This window comes from Hyalella azteca, unplaced genomic scaffold (assembly GCF_000764305.2).
Source record: "Hyalella azteca isolate HAZT.00-mixed unplaced genomic scaffold, Hazt_2.0.2 contig7055, whole genome shotgun sequence".
NCBI lineage: Eukaryota > Metazoa > Arthropoda > Malacostraca > Amphipoda > Hyalellidae > Hyalella > Hyalella azteca.
This window is the reverse complement of record NW_025937190.1, coordinates 1-18,005: the sequence shown is the minus strand read 5'-3', so window position 1 is coordinate 18,005 and position 18,005 is coordinate 1. Positions and strand designations below refer to the sequence as shown.

Sequence of the window (18,005 nt, the reverse complement as noted above, 5' to 3'; positions counted from 1 at the left end):
CCTGCAGCCCACGGATCTCCTGCTGCAGCTCAGAAAGGGAGAGTTGTCTGCCGTGACAGTCCTGCAGTCCTACCAGTCAAAGGTGGAATCATGACATCAATGTTTAGAAGTTCTCACCATTTACACTTGGATTTTATTCTCGGATAAAATCACTTCTTTCCGATTTTGTACTTTTTTACACAATCAGATTTCATACTCGGCATTTGGTAAGCAAGGCAGAAAAAACCAGTAGGAAAGTTTGTATGGGGCAACAACTCCTGTTAAAAATGGGTCATTTCCGGCGCTGTCGGTTTAGGGTGAGCGGCCAACATCACTGGTATGAGGCCGGCATGTCCTGTTCTGATGCAAACCAGCTGTGTTGTTTTTATCTGCGCTGAGTCCTGCCCCAATTGGAATCGCTGCCAAATTTAGCATGCTTAAGCGGTGGGTGGCTTTGAGCATGCTGCTCTATGACTTTAAGCACATGACTTCTTATGATGCATAGCCCTCCAGCGTGCTTAACACATACTGTCAACTAATGTGTGGAATTGTGGAAAGTGACCTTCGGCATGCGCCCAATAGAGCTGTTGGGTTATATTATTGGACAAGCTGGCCCCAGACGAGAGACGTGCCCTGCACGGGCTGCCCCTCAGCGTCAAAGAGAACGTCATGGTCAAGGGCTTGGACTGCACGCTGGGGCTGCTCAAGAAGGTGGGTCAGCCCGCCCCTGTGGACGCAGATGTCGTCACGGTCCTCAAGGAGCTCGGGGCCGTGCCCTTCGTGAAGACCAACGCGTCGCAGCTTTGTATCAGGTAACCCAGGGTTTCGTTCACAGATTCCATAAATTTCACAACAATCCGAAACGGCAAAAAAGTAATCTTAATTTTTCACTTAACCTCATCTTATAAGGTCTATTAGTGAATCTGCTTCTTATTAAATAATCGGGAATATTATATCCCTGCTCACGGAGAATGACGCATTGAAAGTTATAAAAAAAACATCACAATTACAACATGAATCGAGTAGAAACAAATTTTCTTGTCTGGGAGGGTGTCAAAATTGATTAAACATTCAAAAGAATTTTTTTTGTGAAGATTGTGTGGGGCTTTGTACTACTGAGGGGTTTCAGTACTGGAGTTAAATGAGGCAATTTGGTAGATTTCGGATTGACGGATCCCCGAGATGTAGGTTAATCAGGAGATTGATGAGCTCAGATTGGTGATTGATTAATTCAAGTAAAAGTCCTTTATTAATTCAAGTCATTTTTCATGTACAGTACCTAATAAGACCTGAGAACACGGACGAGCATTAGTACATGAACATGACATTTGTTATTTCTAAACCTCTCAGAATAAAATAAAACCTACAGAGTTCCCAATGTTCAATTCGTATGCATAATTCCTATACAATGCATTATTCAAAATTCATATTACATGCATAATTCATACTCAAGCTCAAATTCAAATTCACATAATTAAGTTCAATCACAACTCAATTCAAAACTCCTCTAATTCATCAACAATTAAAGTTTTATCAAAACTCATTTCAAGATTCCTCAAAATCATCAACAAATAAAGTTTTATTAAAGCTCGCCATCAAAATAGTAACAATGATAATCTGATAATGGTGGTACTCACTGAAGCTAGTACTGTCGCACAATGTTTTATGCATCTGCTATTTAATTCATCTTGGTTATAATTTACTAATTACATTCCCTCTCATAATCAATGTTCATTATCATACTGATCTTTATACTCTAGTCACAGATACAGTAATCGGATTGAACATTAGGTCTTACAAAAGTTATATGAAAATCTCAGTCCACTCAACTGCTGTAGCCTAATAATAATAATGGAAACAGCATTGTATTTCATATTCATGTCGGCCTCAAGATTTAATAACATAATGGAAAATACTCATTTTACATACTCATATTATATAAAGTGACGGATTACGATCAACGGTTGAGGTTATAATCATACTAATTACGACCTTCGAGGAATGACAATATAACTGAAGAGCATCATGAACTAATATGATATGACTGATATGATATGAGGAAATGATAATATCAATTGTCTGATATGATAATAGGGAATGATAATATCATTTGTCAGAACAGACTATCCCCTTTGTTAGAGTTGACGGAACACATTTCCTATCTAACAATAGCTACATGAAAATGCCATGAAAATACCCAAATCAACTCCACAGAGTGATTACCTATAACAAGGTCACACATCCATCACTTATTACTCACCCAGTGGACAATTACTTATAACAAAACACGAGCGCAAAGAACAAACAGCGCGTTGGCAGGAAATCGGGTGAAGAAAGAGCGGGGCAGTGTTGCCGAGGCGGCTTGGGATGAATTCTCGTTTTGTTCTAGAACTACCCGTAAATCACAAATAATGAAATATTTGCTATTACTAAAGCTTAAAACTATTGCAAAATTATCAGATCTTATAGATATCAAGACTGGCCATGATTAACTGGTTCACATGTCGATTACATTTATTCTTATTTGTTCCGCTCTAACTCCGTTGTATAAAAATAAATTTTAAATCCTATAATATCTCTGGTAATCACTACAATGGTCACATTCAAATGGATTGACTCCCGCTAATTGTGGTTGAAATCAAGTTCATCATTAAGAGTCAGGATAAACATAAATAAATATTTCAAAACAGAGATCCAGAAAAATCCACTTCCAGTATTGTAAGGAAAACCACTCATTCCGGAAATGTCAGTAACGAGTCTTTCATGTTTTCAATTCTCGCACTCCTTAAAGTGAAACAAGTGCAACGTAGCATGTGAAGATATAATAATTTTTGAAATTCACGATTAGAATGATCTTCTTCCCAGCCCTGGCTGCTCGAACCCTCTGTGGGGCGCTGCACGACATCCGCTCAACGCAGCGAGGACCCCTGGCGGCTCCTCTGGTGGGGTGGTCGACTAGACCGATCATGGATGATACGGCTTTGATAATTACGAGGATTTACTTAATAAGACAATAATAATAGCGATTAATACATCGCTATTTGATAAATTATATAGCGATTTAGGAGCTAAGCTATTTATTTTCATGAGGATAGAAATATTATGATGCCACTGAATTGTTCACTTTGGGGTGATGAGCTAATTTCGCTCAATTAGTGTCGGTTAGGTAAAATGACTTGGTTTCAGTTGTTAATTTGAAGAACGGTGACCAACGAAATACGATACATCCTCACGTGATGACTGTTGACATTCCAACGTATATAATCAGGCATTGGAGGAGAAAACGCCTCATATTTCGTCATGCGTCGAGTAAAAATGTTCAGGCTTCTTCGTATTTTATAAGGCGGGAAAGGGGTTCTCCTCAGAGGATGAGGTCGGGGTTGGGTATGTTATAGGAAGTTTTAAGGCTTCACCAAATTTGCTAAGGCGGTGAAGGGGTTCTCATCAGAGACGGAGATCGTTGTTACAGATAGGACGTAAATTATGATATTTCATCAAATTTTTCAAGGCGGTGAAGGAGTTCTCATCAGCGGCGGAGGTTCGGTGTTGGGGATCGGATCAGACATCGGTGGGAGCATCCGCCTGCCCGCCAGCTGGTGTGGAGTGGTGGGCATCAAACCCACCGCTAAGAGGATTTCTAGGAGGGGACTCTACAGTGCTGTCAGGCCTATTGGCAGTAAGTTATCATTTTAGGAATAATGCAATTACATGCAATTGCTTAGTAAGAATCGGCGACAGCCCAACCCGGCCTATGATTCAACGCCGATGCTTCTATGCTATGTTATGAGGTCATGAACTTCCGTTAACTATTACAGTGATATGCAATCGACCTTCGTTTTATAAGAGCATTCTACCTAATGAATATTGGTTTCTATAACCAAGAGACGTCAATAAATTGAATGTAGCAGATGCATTTGAAGTAAACATTAATACGAAATTTAGATGTCATTGTCTTGATTTTAAAATAAGCAGTCTCTTTCATCAGCTTCTTTCAAAATTATTATTTTTCTTTTAAATTTGCGCATTATCATCCAAATATATTCATTAATACAAATAGCAAGAAATAACTTTTTGATGTAAAAATTATCTTATTGCAATTGTACTATATTAATTAACTCATAGATGTTCGGAATGAATAATCACTGTTATTTTGAAATTTCTGCATCCCAAATCCAACTGAATTCAATTTTCAAACTGTATATAATATATTTGTATATATTCTTCAATAAATATTCTGTTGAAGAATATCTCGTTCAAAGCTACACTCGAATTGAACTCGCAATGGAAGGTGATAATATTTAGGTACGCTTGGTATCTCTTGATAATTGAATATATTATCGTTATATAGCTACATAATGGGACCTATACCTCTATATAATATAGCTATATAATGGGACCTATATCGCTAGTGATGGCTCTTGGTGACCTTCAATTTATTTATTTAATGGCTCTTGGTGACCTTCAATTTATTTATTTAATTTCAATTTATTTTGACTATAATTTCCCCGTTCATACGAGTAAACTTAATTGAATTTGACGTTTTTAGTTTTTGGATGACATTACAAGTTGATTTCATCTGATGCTTCATATATCTTATCCGTATCTCTAGATTCTTAATCCAGCCCGTTGTTTTAGTCTCGGACGAAAAAACCTATAAATAATGTAGTTTATATCGCTTTAAACAATTTTAACTCGACAATTATTGTTCAGTATTTGGAACCAGCGGCTTAATGGGCAAAGACGGGGCTTTTGTGGCCGAGGCGACCAAGNACCCTGATGTTCAACGTTATGGACTACCCCGCCGCTGCCGTGCCTGTCACTCGGCAAACCCAAGAAGACGAGCTAAACATTGCCAACTATTCCTGCACCGACAAAATCCATGATCTAATTAAACAAGTTGGTTTTACGTGGCATTTCATCTAGTGTTGTGTATCATTCAAACTGCGAGGAATTTAATCATCATATGCATCAGCTGAAGTGGCATGGTTGTGACATTCTTTCAAATTTCTTAACTCTGGGAGATTTCTATAATTTTTGTAATTTACCGTATAGATTTGCTCTTTTGAGCTTTCCTAGCAAACTTGATTGTGTAAGAGTAGAGGTAGTTAAAATATCTTTTAGTTGGATGAGCAGTTCTATGACTATATATTTAGTCGGAAACGCGAATTTAGTAAGCACCTAAATTCGGAAACGCGAATTTAGTAAGCACCTCATTCACACAGGACCCTTTGTCCATAGATGTTGTGGTCCATGTAATAATTTGTTGAAGAACTAAATTAACAATTTTTTTACTTTTGGTTCGTGAACGGATTGCATATACAGTAAATAAATTTTTCAAAGCAGCGAGTGCTCGCAATTCTTTTTAAACACGCCAACGCTGGAAAGAAAACGTTTTTACGAATGATCCACGTGTAGTTGCGAACACCCAGTGCCACATAATTTCGTCTAATCAAAAATGGTATGTCTGGATTTTAGATCTAGAGAGAAAACGCTTTTAGGTAGATTTTACTGAAAAGTTTCGTGTTTTTCTATGTCGATTTGTCAACTGCGTAGGCGCTGTCAGTAACAGCGTTCAAATTGGTAGATGTGTCGTTGAGTGCGATAGAGTGTGTCGAGCAAGCGGCAAATGCTTGCAAGAGAGAAAGGAATATTTGAAGAGCGACGAAGAGAGAAATTCTCAGAACTGAGGGATATACCCTCAGATCTTATTGTGAAGGGCTATTTAAAGCTGGTAATATTTTATTCAAATTTACTATTTTCCCGCTACAGAACGGACGTGACGCCGTGGGCCTGCCTCTCGGCGTTCAACTTGTGGCGCTGCCATACGGCGAAGAACTGCTGTGCCGGGCTCTAGCCGAGCTGTCCAACTCACTCAAATATAAATACTGAGCTGCAGGTTTGCAGGAGCTGCTCTGTAACGTCCTAGCCGAGCTGTCCAACTCCCTCAAATATAAATACTGAACTGCAGCTTTGATGGAGCTGCTGTGCCGGGCCCTAGCCGAGCTGTCCAACTCCCTCAAATATAAATACTGAAGTGCTGCACAGCATTAGCTCCTGTGCCGGTCCCTAGCCAAGATTTCCAACTGACCAAACTACAAAAACTGAACTGCTACACTGCAGGAGCTGCTATGCAATATAGCGACTAATATATATAATATAGTGACTGGAATTTGTAATTAGCACAATCATCAATTTTAAACGTCATAAATTCCCTAGCTCTTTGAACACTATTTTTTGTATCTTCATGTAACTTTATTAGCTAACATTCATCTTATTTACTTCAATGTTCTCTGTTGTTCAATTATAAACTTTTAAATAATAGTATGAGAATCATATTGCCATGTCATCACCCACGCAGGTGTTGGTCGGCGGCAGCATTCTTCAATCCATCAATAAACCTATTTAATCTTTAAATTTTTTACCCTAACATACATTATATGTATTTACACTGATTAATTAGGAGAAGGACGGCCGTTTGTAACTTCTACATTCAATTTTATTCAGTTTCAATTCAGTTTAGCCACCTTATTCTTCAGAACTCTCAACCACAAATACTAAATTGACGCCCAACTTAAGGAACCAAAGCTCGAATGACACACTGCATGCAAGTGATGCAACAGCAAACTGTAACTTGGCATAAAGATACCGATAACTATGTCGATACCGACTCCAAAAACAATTGCCCGGTACTCCTGGATATATAGTAAATTTGCACTTCAATGAGTTCATCGGAATATTCGTAATTATTCAACTCCACCACAACATCGAATATTAAATCCTCAATGAATCACTATTATGCATGGTGATTTGGACAACCACAGAAGAATTTTTTAGAAACTCCCAGGTTAGGTGCGAACTTGGCTTGATTTTCAGCGTATTTGATCTAAAGGTCAAGAGTTACAAGCTACTAGCTACTTTACTAGAATCTAGCTTACGTTAGAGTTATGCTGGGAGCGTGCTGTGATACAATACTAGTGTTATCAATTAAAATAGGGAAACGGTTCGAGATATCGTCTCAGATCTGCATCTGAGGGGAAAGCATCGTTGATATCAGCAATATTCCTTCACTCTCGAATGCTTACTAGTGATTTTGGCAGGGGAGGTGAAGTGATCTGCTAAATCGGTCGATCTTTACCACGTGTCCTGTCTCGCCTAGGTATCGATTACGGTATCGATTAAGGTGAGCGTCTAGATATAGGTAACCAAAGTAATGCTAGTTATGTCTATACTAGATACCTTAAGTAAAGGGTTAGGATTTTCCTGAACGGGCGTTTCAAATAAAATCGATTGTCGCGCGAGTTCATCGACGCCAAGGTCGCCATATTGGTTTATGAACTAACTCCTAGTAGAGAAATCTAGGGGGCAGACTATCAAGTAGAGAAATCTACGGGGTAGGCTATCAAGATAACAATGATAATTGTGAACTGCTATGAATGATCAATGAGGAATTAACTATCTGTGATTGACACAACTGAGTCAAGAATCCTAAATTCCTAAATATGGCTATACGTATTCAAGAGAAGCTAGACGGAGGGAGCGTCGTAGGTGGATTCCAACTGGGGCTGTTGGAGGGCCTCCGCCATATACGAATCGTAACGGGTGCAGAGACGTTTAGGGGTTTCGAAGGCTTTACTTGTAAACGGAACGTCACGAAATATAGCTCGATGTTCGTGAAATGACTATAAAAATTAAGAATACTATTTCATAATAATCACTAAGTAGCAACGAGTTTTAGACGCGATTCGAAGAGCTCAAGATCGTCAACAATTGGGTTAAGATTGTCAAGATTGGGTTAGCTATGGCAGTGTAGATCCTCTAATTTACATTTCAGGACACGGCTGCTCACATGCTCGTTATTCTAAGGTTGGCACATAGTTGATGTGAATGAATGGGGACGCTTATAACTCAAAGTTACTTATCACCAAGGGATAAATCCAGGCTGGCGCGGGGAAGAGCATTACAGGGGCTCACGATACGTCACTGCCGAGCAGACTGGGGCTTTGGATGTGCATAGCGCGCCAAGCGGGGCTTGCTGTCGCGAAGTAAACGGGATGTCGTTTGAGGCGGATTATGTTATTATCCTTCTGGGAATATGTGGAAGGTTTGGGTTGATCTGACGAGCGTCCTAGAGTGACGTCACATAATTATTATAGTAAGGCAAGCCAGGATTACCTATGTGCTTTTTTTAATGCTAAAACGGGGCTACATGTGAGTGGAATTGGAATTTGAGTGCGTGCTGATCTCCGGTCAAGATCTTTAGATCGCTCATTCACGCTCTAGATCGGTCATTCAGATCTTTAGATCGCTCATTCAGATCTTTAGATCGGTCATTCAGATCTCTAGGTGGGTCAGAGTTAAACTAACAAGTCTTCATTGCAATCCTAAAAGATTAAAACATTCAGTTATACATGATAACATCGTGAAAAAAAAACAGAAAATGTACTAAAACATTCGGCACGGTCACCTTTACTTTCCCATCCTCCTCTCTCTCAAGACCTCACTATTGCCATCCTCCTCCTCCCCCTCATCCTCCAGACGTTTTCCAAATATCTCTTCACACACACACTTAAATAAACATTTATCTTCCCTCCCCTCATTCCACCTGTATATACGTCCATTCAAACCTAGAGTCCCTGCCCTCCCACAAAATAGAAGGTCTCCACCTCTACTACCATCATACATACATTCATATTTGGCATCGTTTTCATCTGATAGAGTTTTCTCCCCATAGATATCGACGAGATATGGGTATCATGAACTTAGAAATTACGGTCATGACATCTTTTTCAATTAACGAATCTAAAAAGAGTTTTGATTGGGGCGCGAGAAATCATGGCAAAGGAACCATTCTCTGAACGACAAGTTAAGTTGGAGTTTAAATTATTAGGAAGAACCTGTAGAGTTCTGGCAAGCACGGACTGGACTTCAAAAATTGGAGAAAGAAATTATTTAACCCTGTAAGAAAAGTGAACCGTTGGGCTACTAGCGATACGCTGAAAAACAAGTCAAGTTCGTACCTAACCTGGGAGTTTCCAAGAAATGTTTGTGGTTGTCCAAATCACCGTTCATAATGGCGACTCATAGAGGATATAATATTCGATGTTGTGGATGAGTTTAACAATTGTGGACATCTCGAAGAACCCATTGGAGTGTAAATTTTACTGACTATCCAGGAGCACCAGGCAACTGTTTTTGGAGTCAGTATCGACATAGTGATTGGCATCTGGATGCCATTTATATTTTGCTGTTGCATGCAATGTATCATTCGAGCCTCGGTTCCTTAATTTGTGCGGAAGTTCAGTATTTGCAGCTGAGAGTTCTGAAGAATGAGGTGGCTAAACGCTTTGAGATTGGATTTAGAAGTTTCAAATGGCCGTCTTTCTTGTAATTAATTAGTGTAAATATGTTTTATATAGGTTGGGATAAAAAATATGAAGATTAAATATGTTTATTGATGGATTGAAGAATGATGCCGCCGGTCAACACCTGCGTGGGCGATGGTCGTTAGAATAAAGACATGACATAGCAATATGACACTCATACTATTTTTTATTTATAAGTTTACATTTGAAGAATAGAGAACATTGAAGTTAATAAGATGTCTGTTAGCTAATAAGGTTAAATGTCCGGCGGTCGTTTTCAGACTTCCGTATATCGAAAACCGACATTTACCGGCTTGGGTATGAGCTTCTTTAGCTTCTGCTCGTTTCGTTTCAAATTTCAATGATCAGGGGTTCGAGCCCTAATGCACTGCTAAGAACACAGAATCGGGGTGGCAGCTACGCATCAAAAGCACGGCTATTGAAGGTTACGAGCCTCCAATAAGCCGCTGACAATTTATTCGAGCGCAGAGGTAATTAGCCTCTACGACACGAGGGTGCGAATGGAACGGCTGTTAACCGCCCAACGCAGCCAAAATCTGGAACTATCCAAAAACTCCATATACGTCGTTATTAGTCCGTTAGAGGAACTCATTAAGAGTTATGCCCAGAACTGCGATGGAGTTTATTCTTGGAAGCCCAAATTTGGCTCTGCCTATTTCGAGTCGAAACCGTGTCACCCCAACCCAGTAACACTGAGCACACATAACTTCTCCGCGAGGGGTAACTCAGCCAAAATGAGCTTACCTCAACATCCCGTTTACAATGTACAAAACAGACCGTAAACACTTTTTAAGTGCCCAAAAAATAGATAAAATAATACAATACAATAAAGTCATCATAATTTTAATCATTTGGCAAACTAATCGCAGTTGAAAGTCGAATAATCCTAAACTAATTCCAAGTGACCAAACTCTTCATCGTTCATGACTACCTAGCGCGCACCGTCGCGAGGCCAAGGGCAGCTCAACCAATCACGTTGGAGCTACACATTCAGTCTCGTCCCAAGACGCTAAATCCCGAACAACTAAATCCCGAAAATATCACAGCTATACGAGATTCCATATTACAGTCATGAAATAAATATTTGTTTACGCATTGCTTAGTCATACATAAATTAAACCCTTGAGTTAACAAAATATTATCACAGTTAAATGAGATTACATATTACAGTCATAAAATAAATAGAATAGAATAGAAGTGTCGGCGTTGAAGACATAGGCCCATGGCCTATGTCCAACAATGTTACCAACAATTGACTAATCACTAATCTAAGCCCAAGATTAATAGATCGTACAGTTGAACCGATACTTCCTAGAAACAAAAAAAAATATACCACGAAATAAGCATCCCGTCATGCATGCACACCGATTTGTTGGAGCCGTCCTAGTAGCTGAGAAAAATAGTCGGGACTTCCGTGAGTGGGGATTGTGTTTAGCTGTCCATCCGCAGTTTACATGCACGGGCTGATAGGGTTTAATTAACCTACACTTGATGCAGACATGAGCTGATAGTGTTTAATTATCCCCAACATGTCACAGGCATGGGCCGAGGCTCTGGACAAACTGGCCCCAGACGAGAGACGTGCCCTGCACGGGCTGCCCGTCAGCGTCAAAGACTGCATCATGGTCAAGGGCTTGGACTGCACGCTGGGGCTGCTCAAGAAGGTGGGTCAGCCCGCCCCTGTGGACGCTGATGTCGTCACGGTCCTCAAGGAGCACGGGGCCGTGCCCTTCGTGAAGACCAACACGTCGCAGCTTTGCATCAGGTAACCCAGGGTTTCGTTCACAGATTCCATAAGATTCACAACAATTCGAAATGGCAAATGAGTGATCTAAGATTTTCACTAAATCTTAGCTTTAAATTGGCTATTTGTGAATCCTGTCCCTTATTAATCATCGGGAATATTTATTCACTTCTCCGGAAGGATGACGCACTAAAGTTATACAAAAATATCATAATTATAACAACATAAAGCGAATAGAATCAAATTTTTTTGTGTTTTCTGGGAGGGTGTCAAAATTAAGTAAACATTCAAAATAATTTTTTGTGAAGATGGTCACATTCATAATTGGATTAATTCCTGCTAATTGTGGTTGAAATTAGGTTCATAATTCAGAGTCAGGAAAAAACACACATTAAACTTTGAAACAGAGATCCAGAAAAATTCCAGTTGATCCACTTCCAGTATTTTAAGGAACGCCACTTTTTCCGGAAATGTCAGTAGCTGGTCTTTAATGTTTTCAGTTCTCCCTCTCTCTCGAGTGAAACTTGTGCAACATACCGTGTGAAGAAACGATCATTATTGAAATTCACGATAGAAATTATCTACTTCCCAGCCCTGGCTGCTCGAACCCTCTGTGGGGCGCTGCACTACATCCGCTCAACGCAGCGAGGACCCCTGGTGGCTCCTCTGGTGGGGTGGTCGACTAGATCGCTCATGGATGATTCGACCATGTTAATTACGAGGATTTAATTAATAAGATTTTATCATGGAAGTTTATATAGCGATTGAAGAGCGAAGATATTTATTTTCTTGGAGGTAGAAATATTATGATGCCACTGAATTGTTCACTCTGGGGTGATGAGCAGATTTCCCAAAGGTAATGTCGGTTACGTAAAATGATTTGGTTTCAGTTGTTAATTTGACGTATATAATATTCAGTTATTATTCTAACGTATGTAATCAGGCAATGAAGGAGAGAAAGCCTCATATTCCGTCATGCATCGAGTAAAAATGGGCTTCCTCGTATTTTCTAAGGCGGGGAAGGGGGTTTTCGTCAGAGAAGGGAGTCGTTGTTACAGATAGGACGTAAATTATGATATTTCACCAAATTTTCCAAGGCGGTGAAGGGGTTTTCATCAGAGACGGAGGTCGTTGTTACAAATAGGACGTAAATGATGATATTTCACCAAATTTTCCAAGGCGGTGAAGGGGTTTTCATCAGAGACGGAGGTCGTTGTTACAAATAGGACGTAAATTATGATATTTCACCAAATTTTCCAAGGCGGGGAAGGGGTTCTCATCAGCGGTGGAGGTTCGGTGTTGGGGATCGGATCTGACATCGGTGGGAGCATCCGCCTGCCCGCCAGCTGGTGTGGAGTGGTTGGCATCAAACCCACCGCTAAGAGGATGTCTAGGAGGGGACTCGTCAGTGCCGTCAGGCCTATTGGCAGTAAGTTGTCATTTTAGGGATAATGCAATTTCATAGTAAGAATCGGCGACCGCCCAACCCGGCCTATACTTTAGCACCGAGATTTCTATGCTATGTTATGAGGTCATGAACTTCCGTTATGGAGGGCATCTACTCTCCAGAAAAACTTCCACAATTACTAACGGATCTTTCTGAAAATTTACACGTATATGTAGAATCGAAGTACAAGCAGATTATGTTCGTATGATTTTTTCGGAAAAATTAATAGAAAACGTGAAATTCATAGAAAACGGACAAAAAAGGGGGTACTTAAAAAATCTATCTCCTACAGTTTTAAAGTTACAACATTGAAAGATATACCATTCGATTCGTAAAGACCATACCAATCGAGTAACGAAGCCCAATTTTTATTTTTGCGTTAGTTTTTTACACGAATTTTCCAGTTTTCTTCTCATTTTCTTCTCATTTTCTTCTCATTTTCATCAGATTTTCCCCCCTCCCCCATTTTGAATCCAAACTATGCACAAATCTAAAAAAGGGCTTCGTTACTCGATAGGTATGGTTTTTATGAATCGAATAGTATATGTCTCATCGCTGTAGCTTCAAAACTATAGGAGGAGATAGGTTTGCCGTGACAATAAGTGTGAAGTTTCAGGAGAGCGTGACAAAGTCCCGCGCGCATCGCAATAGGCACTCAATGTAGCAAGGATACAAAACTAAACGTCACTGGAGCTTGATTCCAGTCAAGGATGGTGGGAGCGACTGCATGCACACCTCAAGCAGTCGCTATATTTAAAGTGCTCGCAGCGAATTTCCTCCTATTCTATTTGTTAAAGAACTACCCCACCCCCCCCCTTTCATGATCTGTCGTGAACGCATAAATCAACGTACAGAGATGGTAATGGTACCGTTGGATAGGGCAGAATGTCAGCTTTAAGATGAGAATATAAACCGGAAAAGCCAAATCCGAAAACGTTAGGGTAGTGATATGATATAGTAACTATACTAGTGATAAGCAATTGACTTCCATTATATAGGAGCATTCTACGTAATGAATATCGGTTTTTTATAACAAGGAGACGTCATCAAAAATACAATAAAATAGTAGGATTTTATGTTAAAATTAAGGGGAGTCTCGGTCATAAATCGAAACTTTTGGCTATTCCGTTTTCTTGACTCATTCTGTAGCTGTTGAAAAGGCGCGTCTAACGGAGTACACCGTATGTATGTGCGTGCTCCAGTTTTTGCATGAAGAAATTTCAAAAATGTATAAAGTGAACGTTTTTTAACAATATATTCAAAGATTTCTTTATATTAAATCTGTATTTATAGATCATTATTCATGTTAATTGCAAAATGCTTGGACTCGTTGGAAAGCTACAAACAAGACGCGTTCACCAAAGCTAATACCATGAATGTGGATGCAATATTTTTTGTTTAGTGCAGTTTTGAACTTTTATGAAATTATTATTTTATAACAATATTTATAGATCATTATTTTCGTTAATTGCAAAGGGTTTGTAATCATTTGGAAGCTACAAACGATGCGTGTTCAAGAAAGAAAATATCGCGGATGTACATGCAATTGTTATTGCGTGATGCAGTTCTGAACTTATATAAAATAAACATTTTTTATATATATAAATATCACAAAAGTCACGTATGTAGCTTATTATTCACGTTAAACTGGACATGAATAAGTCTAAAGACGCGTGCTGGTACCCTAAGTGCAACTAATTGCAACTCGGGCTACAATATCAATCAATTTTTTTGGCATATCCTTCTTTTTTCAATAAATTTTTCTTATTTGGCTCCTCTGAACAATTGAAACTTCCAAATGCGCCATCTTAAAAATCTATCTCCTCCTATGATTTTCAAGCTACAGCATTGAAAGATATACCATTCGATTTGTAAAGGAAAAATAGAATAGAGTAGAAGTGTCGGCATTGAAGAAATAGGCCCATGGCCTGTTGCCAATTCTTGAATTTTTTGTGACTTGATTCACAAGGGATCCGGCCTTTGGAACCCGATCTTTCCATAACTGACGATCGATTGAGATAGCTGCTGGCAGCTGGACTGGCCTAGTCCGTAAGATCTAGAGAATGGTCATGTCTTTTTTGCAATTTCGTTATAGTTTGGGTTATATTTAGCAAAAAGGGGGAGGGGAGAGAGGGAAAGTAGAAAAACGGACGCAAAATCCCCCCTCATACATAAATGAGAATTTCAAAAAAAAAACATGATGAATCTCTAGATATGGTCTTTACGCATCGAATGATGTACAGTATGTCTCGATGTTGTAGCTTAAAAATCCTAGGAGGAGATAGATTTCTTTTTTGCCGTTGTCCATTAATTACACGTTTTCTTTAGTTTTTTTTAATTTACATCAACAAAAAGTCTTCGATTTCTTTTTTACACATGTGTACCAAGTTTCAAAGTGATCCGTTCGTAAATAAAAAACTTTTTCCAGACCGAGACACTCCCCGTAATGAAAATTTAGCTTTCTTATGTTATCAAATGCAATTTAATTTTCTGCCATCAAATGAGATAATGAATACGCTATTTAGGATTCATGATTTTGATATTAAAGCAAGCAGTCTCTTTCATCAACTTCATTCAAATTGTAGTCCGAGGCTTCTATTATTTTTATTTTTAATTTACGCATTATCATCTGAATCCATTCATTAGTACAAGCAGCTACAATTAATCTTCGTAACATTTATTTCCAGGGGTTTTTGTCGTATTTAAGATTCTCTGTCGCAAATTTACTTTTAATTGAATTATGTCATTTCGAATGATTTACAATGAATTACTAATGAATGTAAAAAAAATTCTCATCGCAATAGTAGTATATTAATTAACTCAGAGATGCTAGGAATTATTAATCGCTGTTATTTTGAAATTTCGGCATCCAAAATCCAACTGAATTCAATTTTCAAACTGTCTTTGTATATAGTGTCAATTGAAGAATATCTCGCTCGAATCAACACTTGAATTAACTTGCAATGAAAGGTGATTATAATTTGGTACGCTTGGTATCGCTTGATAATTGCATCTTTTATCGTTAAATAGTTAAATAATGGGACCAATATCGCTGTATAATATAGCGACATAATGGGACCTATATCGCTATATTATATAGCTAAATAATGGAACCAATATAGCTATTGATGGCGGCTCTTGGTGGCCTTCAAATGTAGGAATTTATTTTGACATAAATTCCTAGTTCATTGATACAAATAAACTTGACTGAATTTAAAGTTTTCAGATGACACTGGAAGTTTATCGCATCTGATGCTGCATGAATCTTATCCGATCGTTAGATTCTTACAATCCAGCCCGTTGTTATTGTCTCAGACGAAATATTATAATAAGCTAGTTTATGAATCGCTTTGAACAATTTTAACTCGATAATTATTTTTCAGTATTTGGAACCAGCGGCTTAATGGGCAAAGACGGGGCTTTTGTGGCCGAGGCGACCAAGGCGCTTTTCTCCGTGGCCGACTTCCATGCCTTTGATCCGGAGGTGCCGCCTCTGCCCTGGAACGACAGCGTCTACCTGTCCAAGAAGGCCCTCCGTGTCGGATGGTTCGACTCGATATCCCTCTTCCCCAGCACCCCGGGGGTGAAGCGCGCTGTGGCGCAAGCCGTGGCGGCCTTCGAGGTTAGTGAAGTGCGTTGTGGCGCAGGCCGTTGCGTCCTTATATGATAGTGAAGCGCGCTATGGCGCAGGCCGTAATGGCCTTCAAGGTTAGTAAAGCGCGTTGTGGCGCAAGCTGCGGCGGCCTTCAAGGTTAGTGAAGAGCGCTTTGGTGCAGGACGTGGCGGCCTCCAAGGTTTGTGATGCGCACTATGGCGCATGCCGTGGCTGCCTTCAAGGTTCGTAGAGCGCGCTGTTGAGCAGGCCGTGGCGGCCTTCAAGGTTAGTGAAGCTCGCTGTTGCGCAGGCCGTTGCGGCCTTCAAGGTTAGTGAAGCTCGCTGTTGCGCAGGCCGTTGTGGCCTTCAAGGTTAGTGCAGCGTGCTGTGGCGCAGGTCGTGGAGGTAACATATCGTAAGCATTGACAGAACTAATTGAAGTCTTTTTATTTTTCTTGCAGGCTCTAGGCCACGAAGTGGTCGCGTTTCCTGAGCAAAATTGGATGGAATGCCTCGATATTTTCGTTCAGTTACTCTTTGCCGACCAAGGAAAGTTTACGGATCTTCTGCTGGATGGCGAAACTGTAGACGAAGAACTTTCGTGGTACAAATCGTTTGCTGCGGTGCCGCCCAACCAAACTGAAGATCGTTGTCCCGAATTCCAACGACAGTTTGGAGGTGTAGCTGTCCAGCACAGCTTTGGTAAGAACTGTTTACAAATTCTAATTCGCGCTCGAAATGCATATTAGTGCCTTTGTTGAGTGAAGTGGGATATTTGCTTGATTTTTTTCTTTAATTATCTGACTGTTTCAGGCACATTATCTAGCTGCACAGATTTGTGGTCGAAGATGATAGAGAGAAGCGTGTTTGTCAACACATTTTACCAAAACTGGAAGTCAAATGGGCTGGACCTGCTATTATGTCCTATCTGTCCATCTCCTGCACCCATGACTGAGCAAGTCGGAATGTTAAGTTGTAAGTAAAGTTACTGTATTTAAAAATACAAAAATGTGCATTTTTGGCAATTTGCCCAGAGAGAACATAATCGGAATAAAAATATTCATATGTCTTTATCAGATATTTATGCCTACTATTTTTACCTATTCGACATAGTCTCTCTGGTGCTGACCATGATGTTCAACGTTATGGACTACCCCGCCGCTGCCGTGCCTGTCACTCGGCAAACCCAAGAAGACGAGCTAAACATTGCCAACTATTCCTGCACCGACAAAATCCATGATCTAATTAAACAAGTTGGTTTTACGTGGCATTTCATCTAGTGTTGTGTATCATTCAAACTGCGAGGAATTTAATCATCATATGCATCAGCTGAAGTGGCATGGTTGTGACATTCTTTCAAATTTCTTAACTCTGGGAGATTTCTATAATTTTTGTAATTTACCGTATAGATTTGCTCTTTTGAGCTTTCCTAGCAAACTTGATTGTGTAAGAGTAGAGGTAGTTAAAATATCTTTTAGTTGGATGAGCAGTTCTATGACTATATATTTAGTCGGAAACGCGAATTTAGTAAGCACCTAAATTCGGAAACGCGAATTTAGTAAGCACCTCATTCACACAGGACCCTTTGTCCATAGATGTTGTGGTCCATGTAATAATTTGTTGAAGAACTAAATTAACAATTTTTTTACTTTTGGTTCGTGAACGGATTGCATATACAGTAAATAAATTTTTCAAAGCAGCGAGTGCTCGCAATTCTTTTTAAACACGCCAACGCTGGAAAGAAAACGTTTTTACGAATGATCCACGTGTAGTTGCGAACACCCAGTGCCACATAATTTCGTCTAATCAAAAATGGTATGTCTGGATTTTAGATCTAGAGAGAAAACGCTTTTAGGT

General features: G+C 39.6%; 2 protein-coding genes across 2 annotated transcripts; both read left to right on the top strand.

The window, feature by feature from the left end:
- Nucleotides 1-266: 266 nt before the first annotated feature.
- On the top strand, nt 267-3,479 carry LOC108674821 (vitamin D3 hydroxylase-associated protein-like). The gene is made up of 4 exons (XM_018162792.2): nt 267-296; nt 562-791; nt 2,845-2,921; nt 3,406-3,479. Exons 1-4 carry the CDS (start codon nt 267-269, stop codon nt 3,450-3,452), a joined length of 384 nt encoding a protein of 127 aa, XP_018018281.1. The 3' UTR covers nt 3,453-3,479.
- Nucleotides 3,480-10,891: 7,412 nt separating this feature from the next.
- Nucleotides 10,892-17,428, top strand: LOC108674820 (fatty-acid amide hydrolase 1-like). The gene is made up of 7 exons (XM_018162791.2): nt 10,892-11,127; nt 11,699-11,775; nt 12,368-12,535; nt 15,937-16,175; nt 16,610-16,850; nt 16,962-17,123; nt 17,262-17,428. Exons 1-7 carry the CDS (start codon nt 10,892-10,894, stop codon nt 17,426-17,428), a joined length of 1,290 nt encoding a protein of 429 aa, XP_018018280.2.
- The last annotated feature ends 577 nt before the right edge of the window (nt 17,429-18,005 follow it).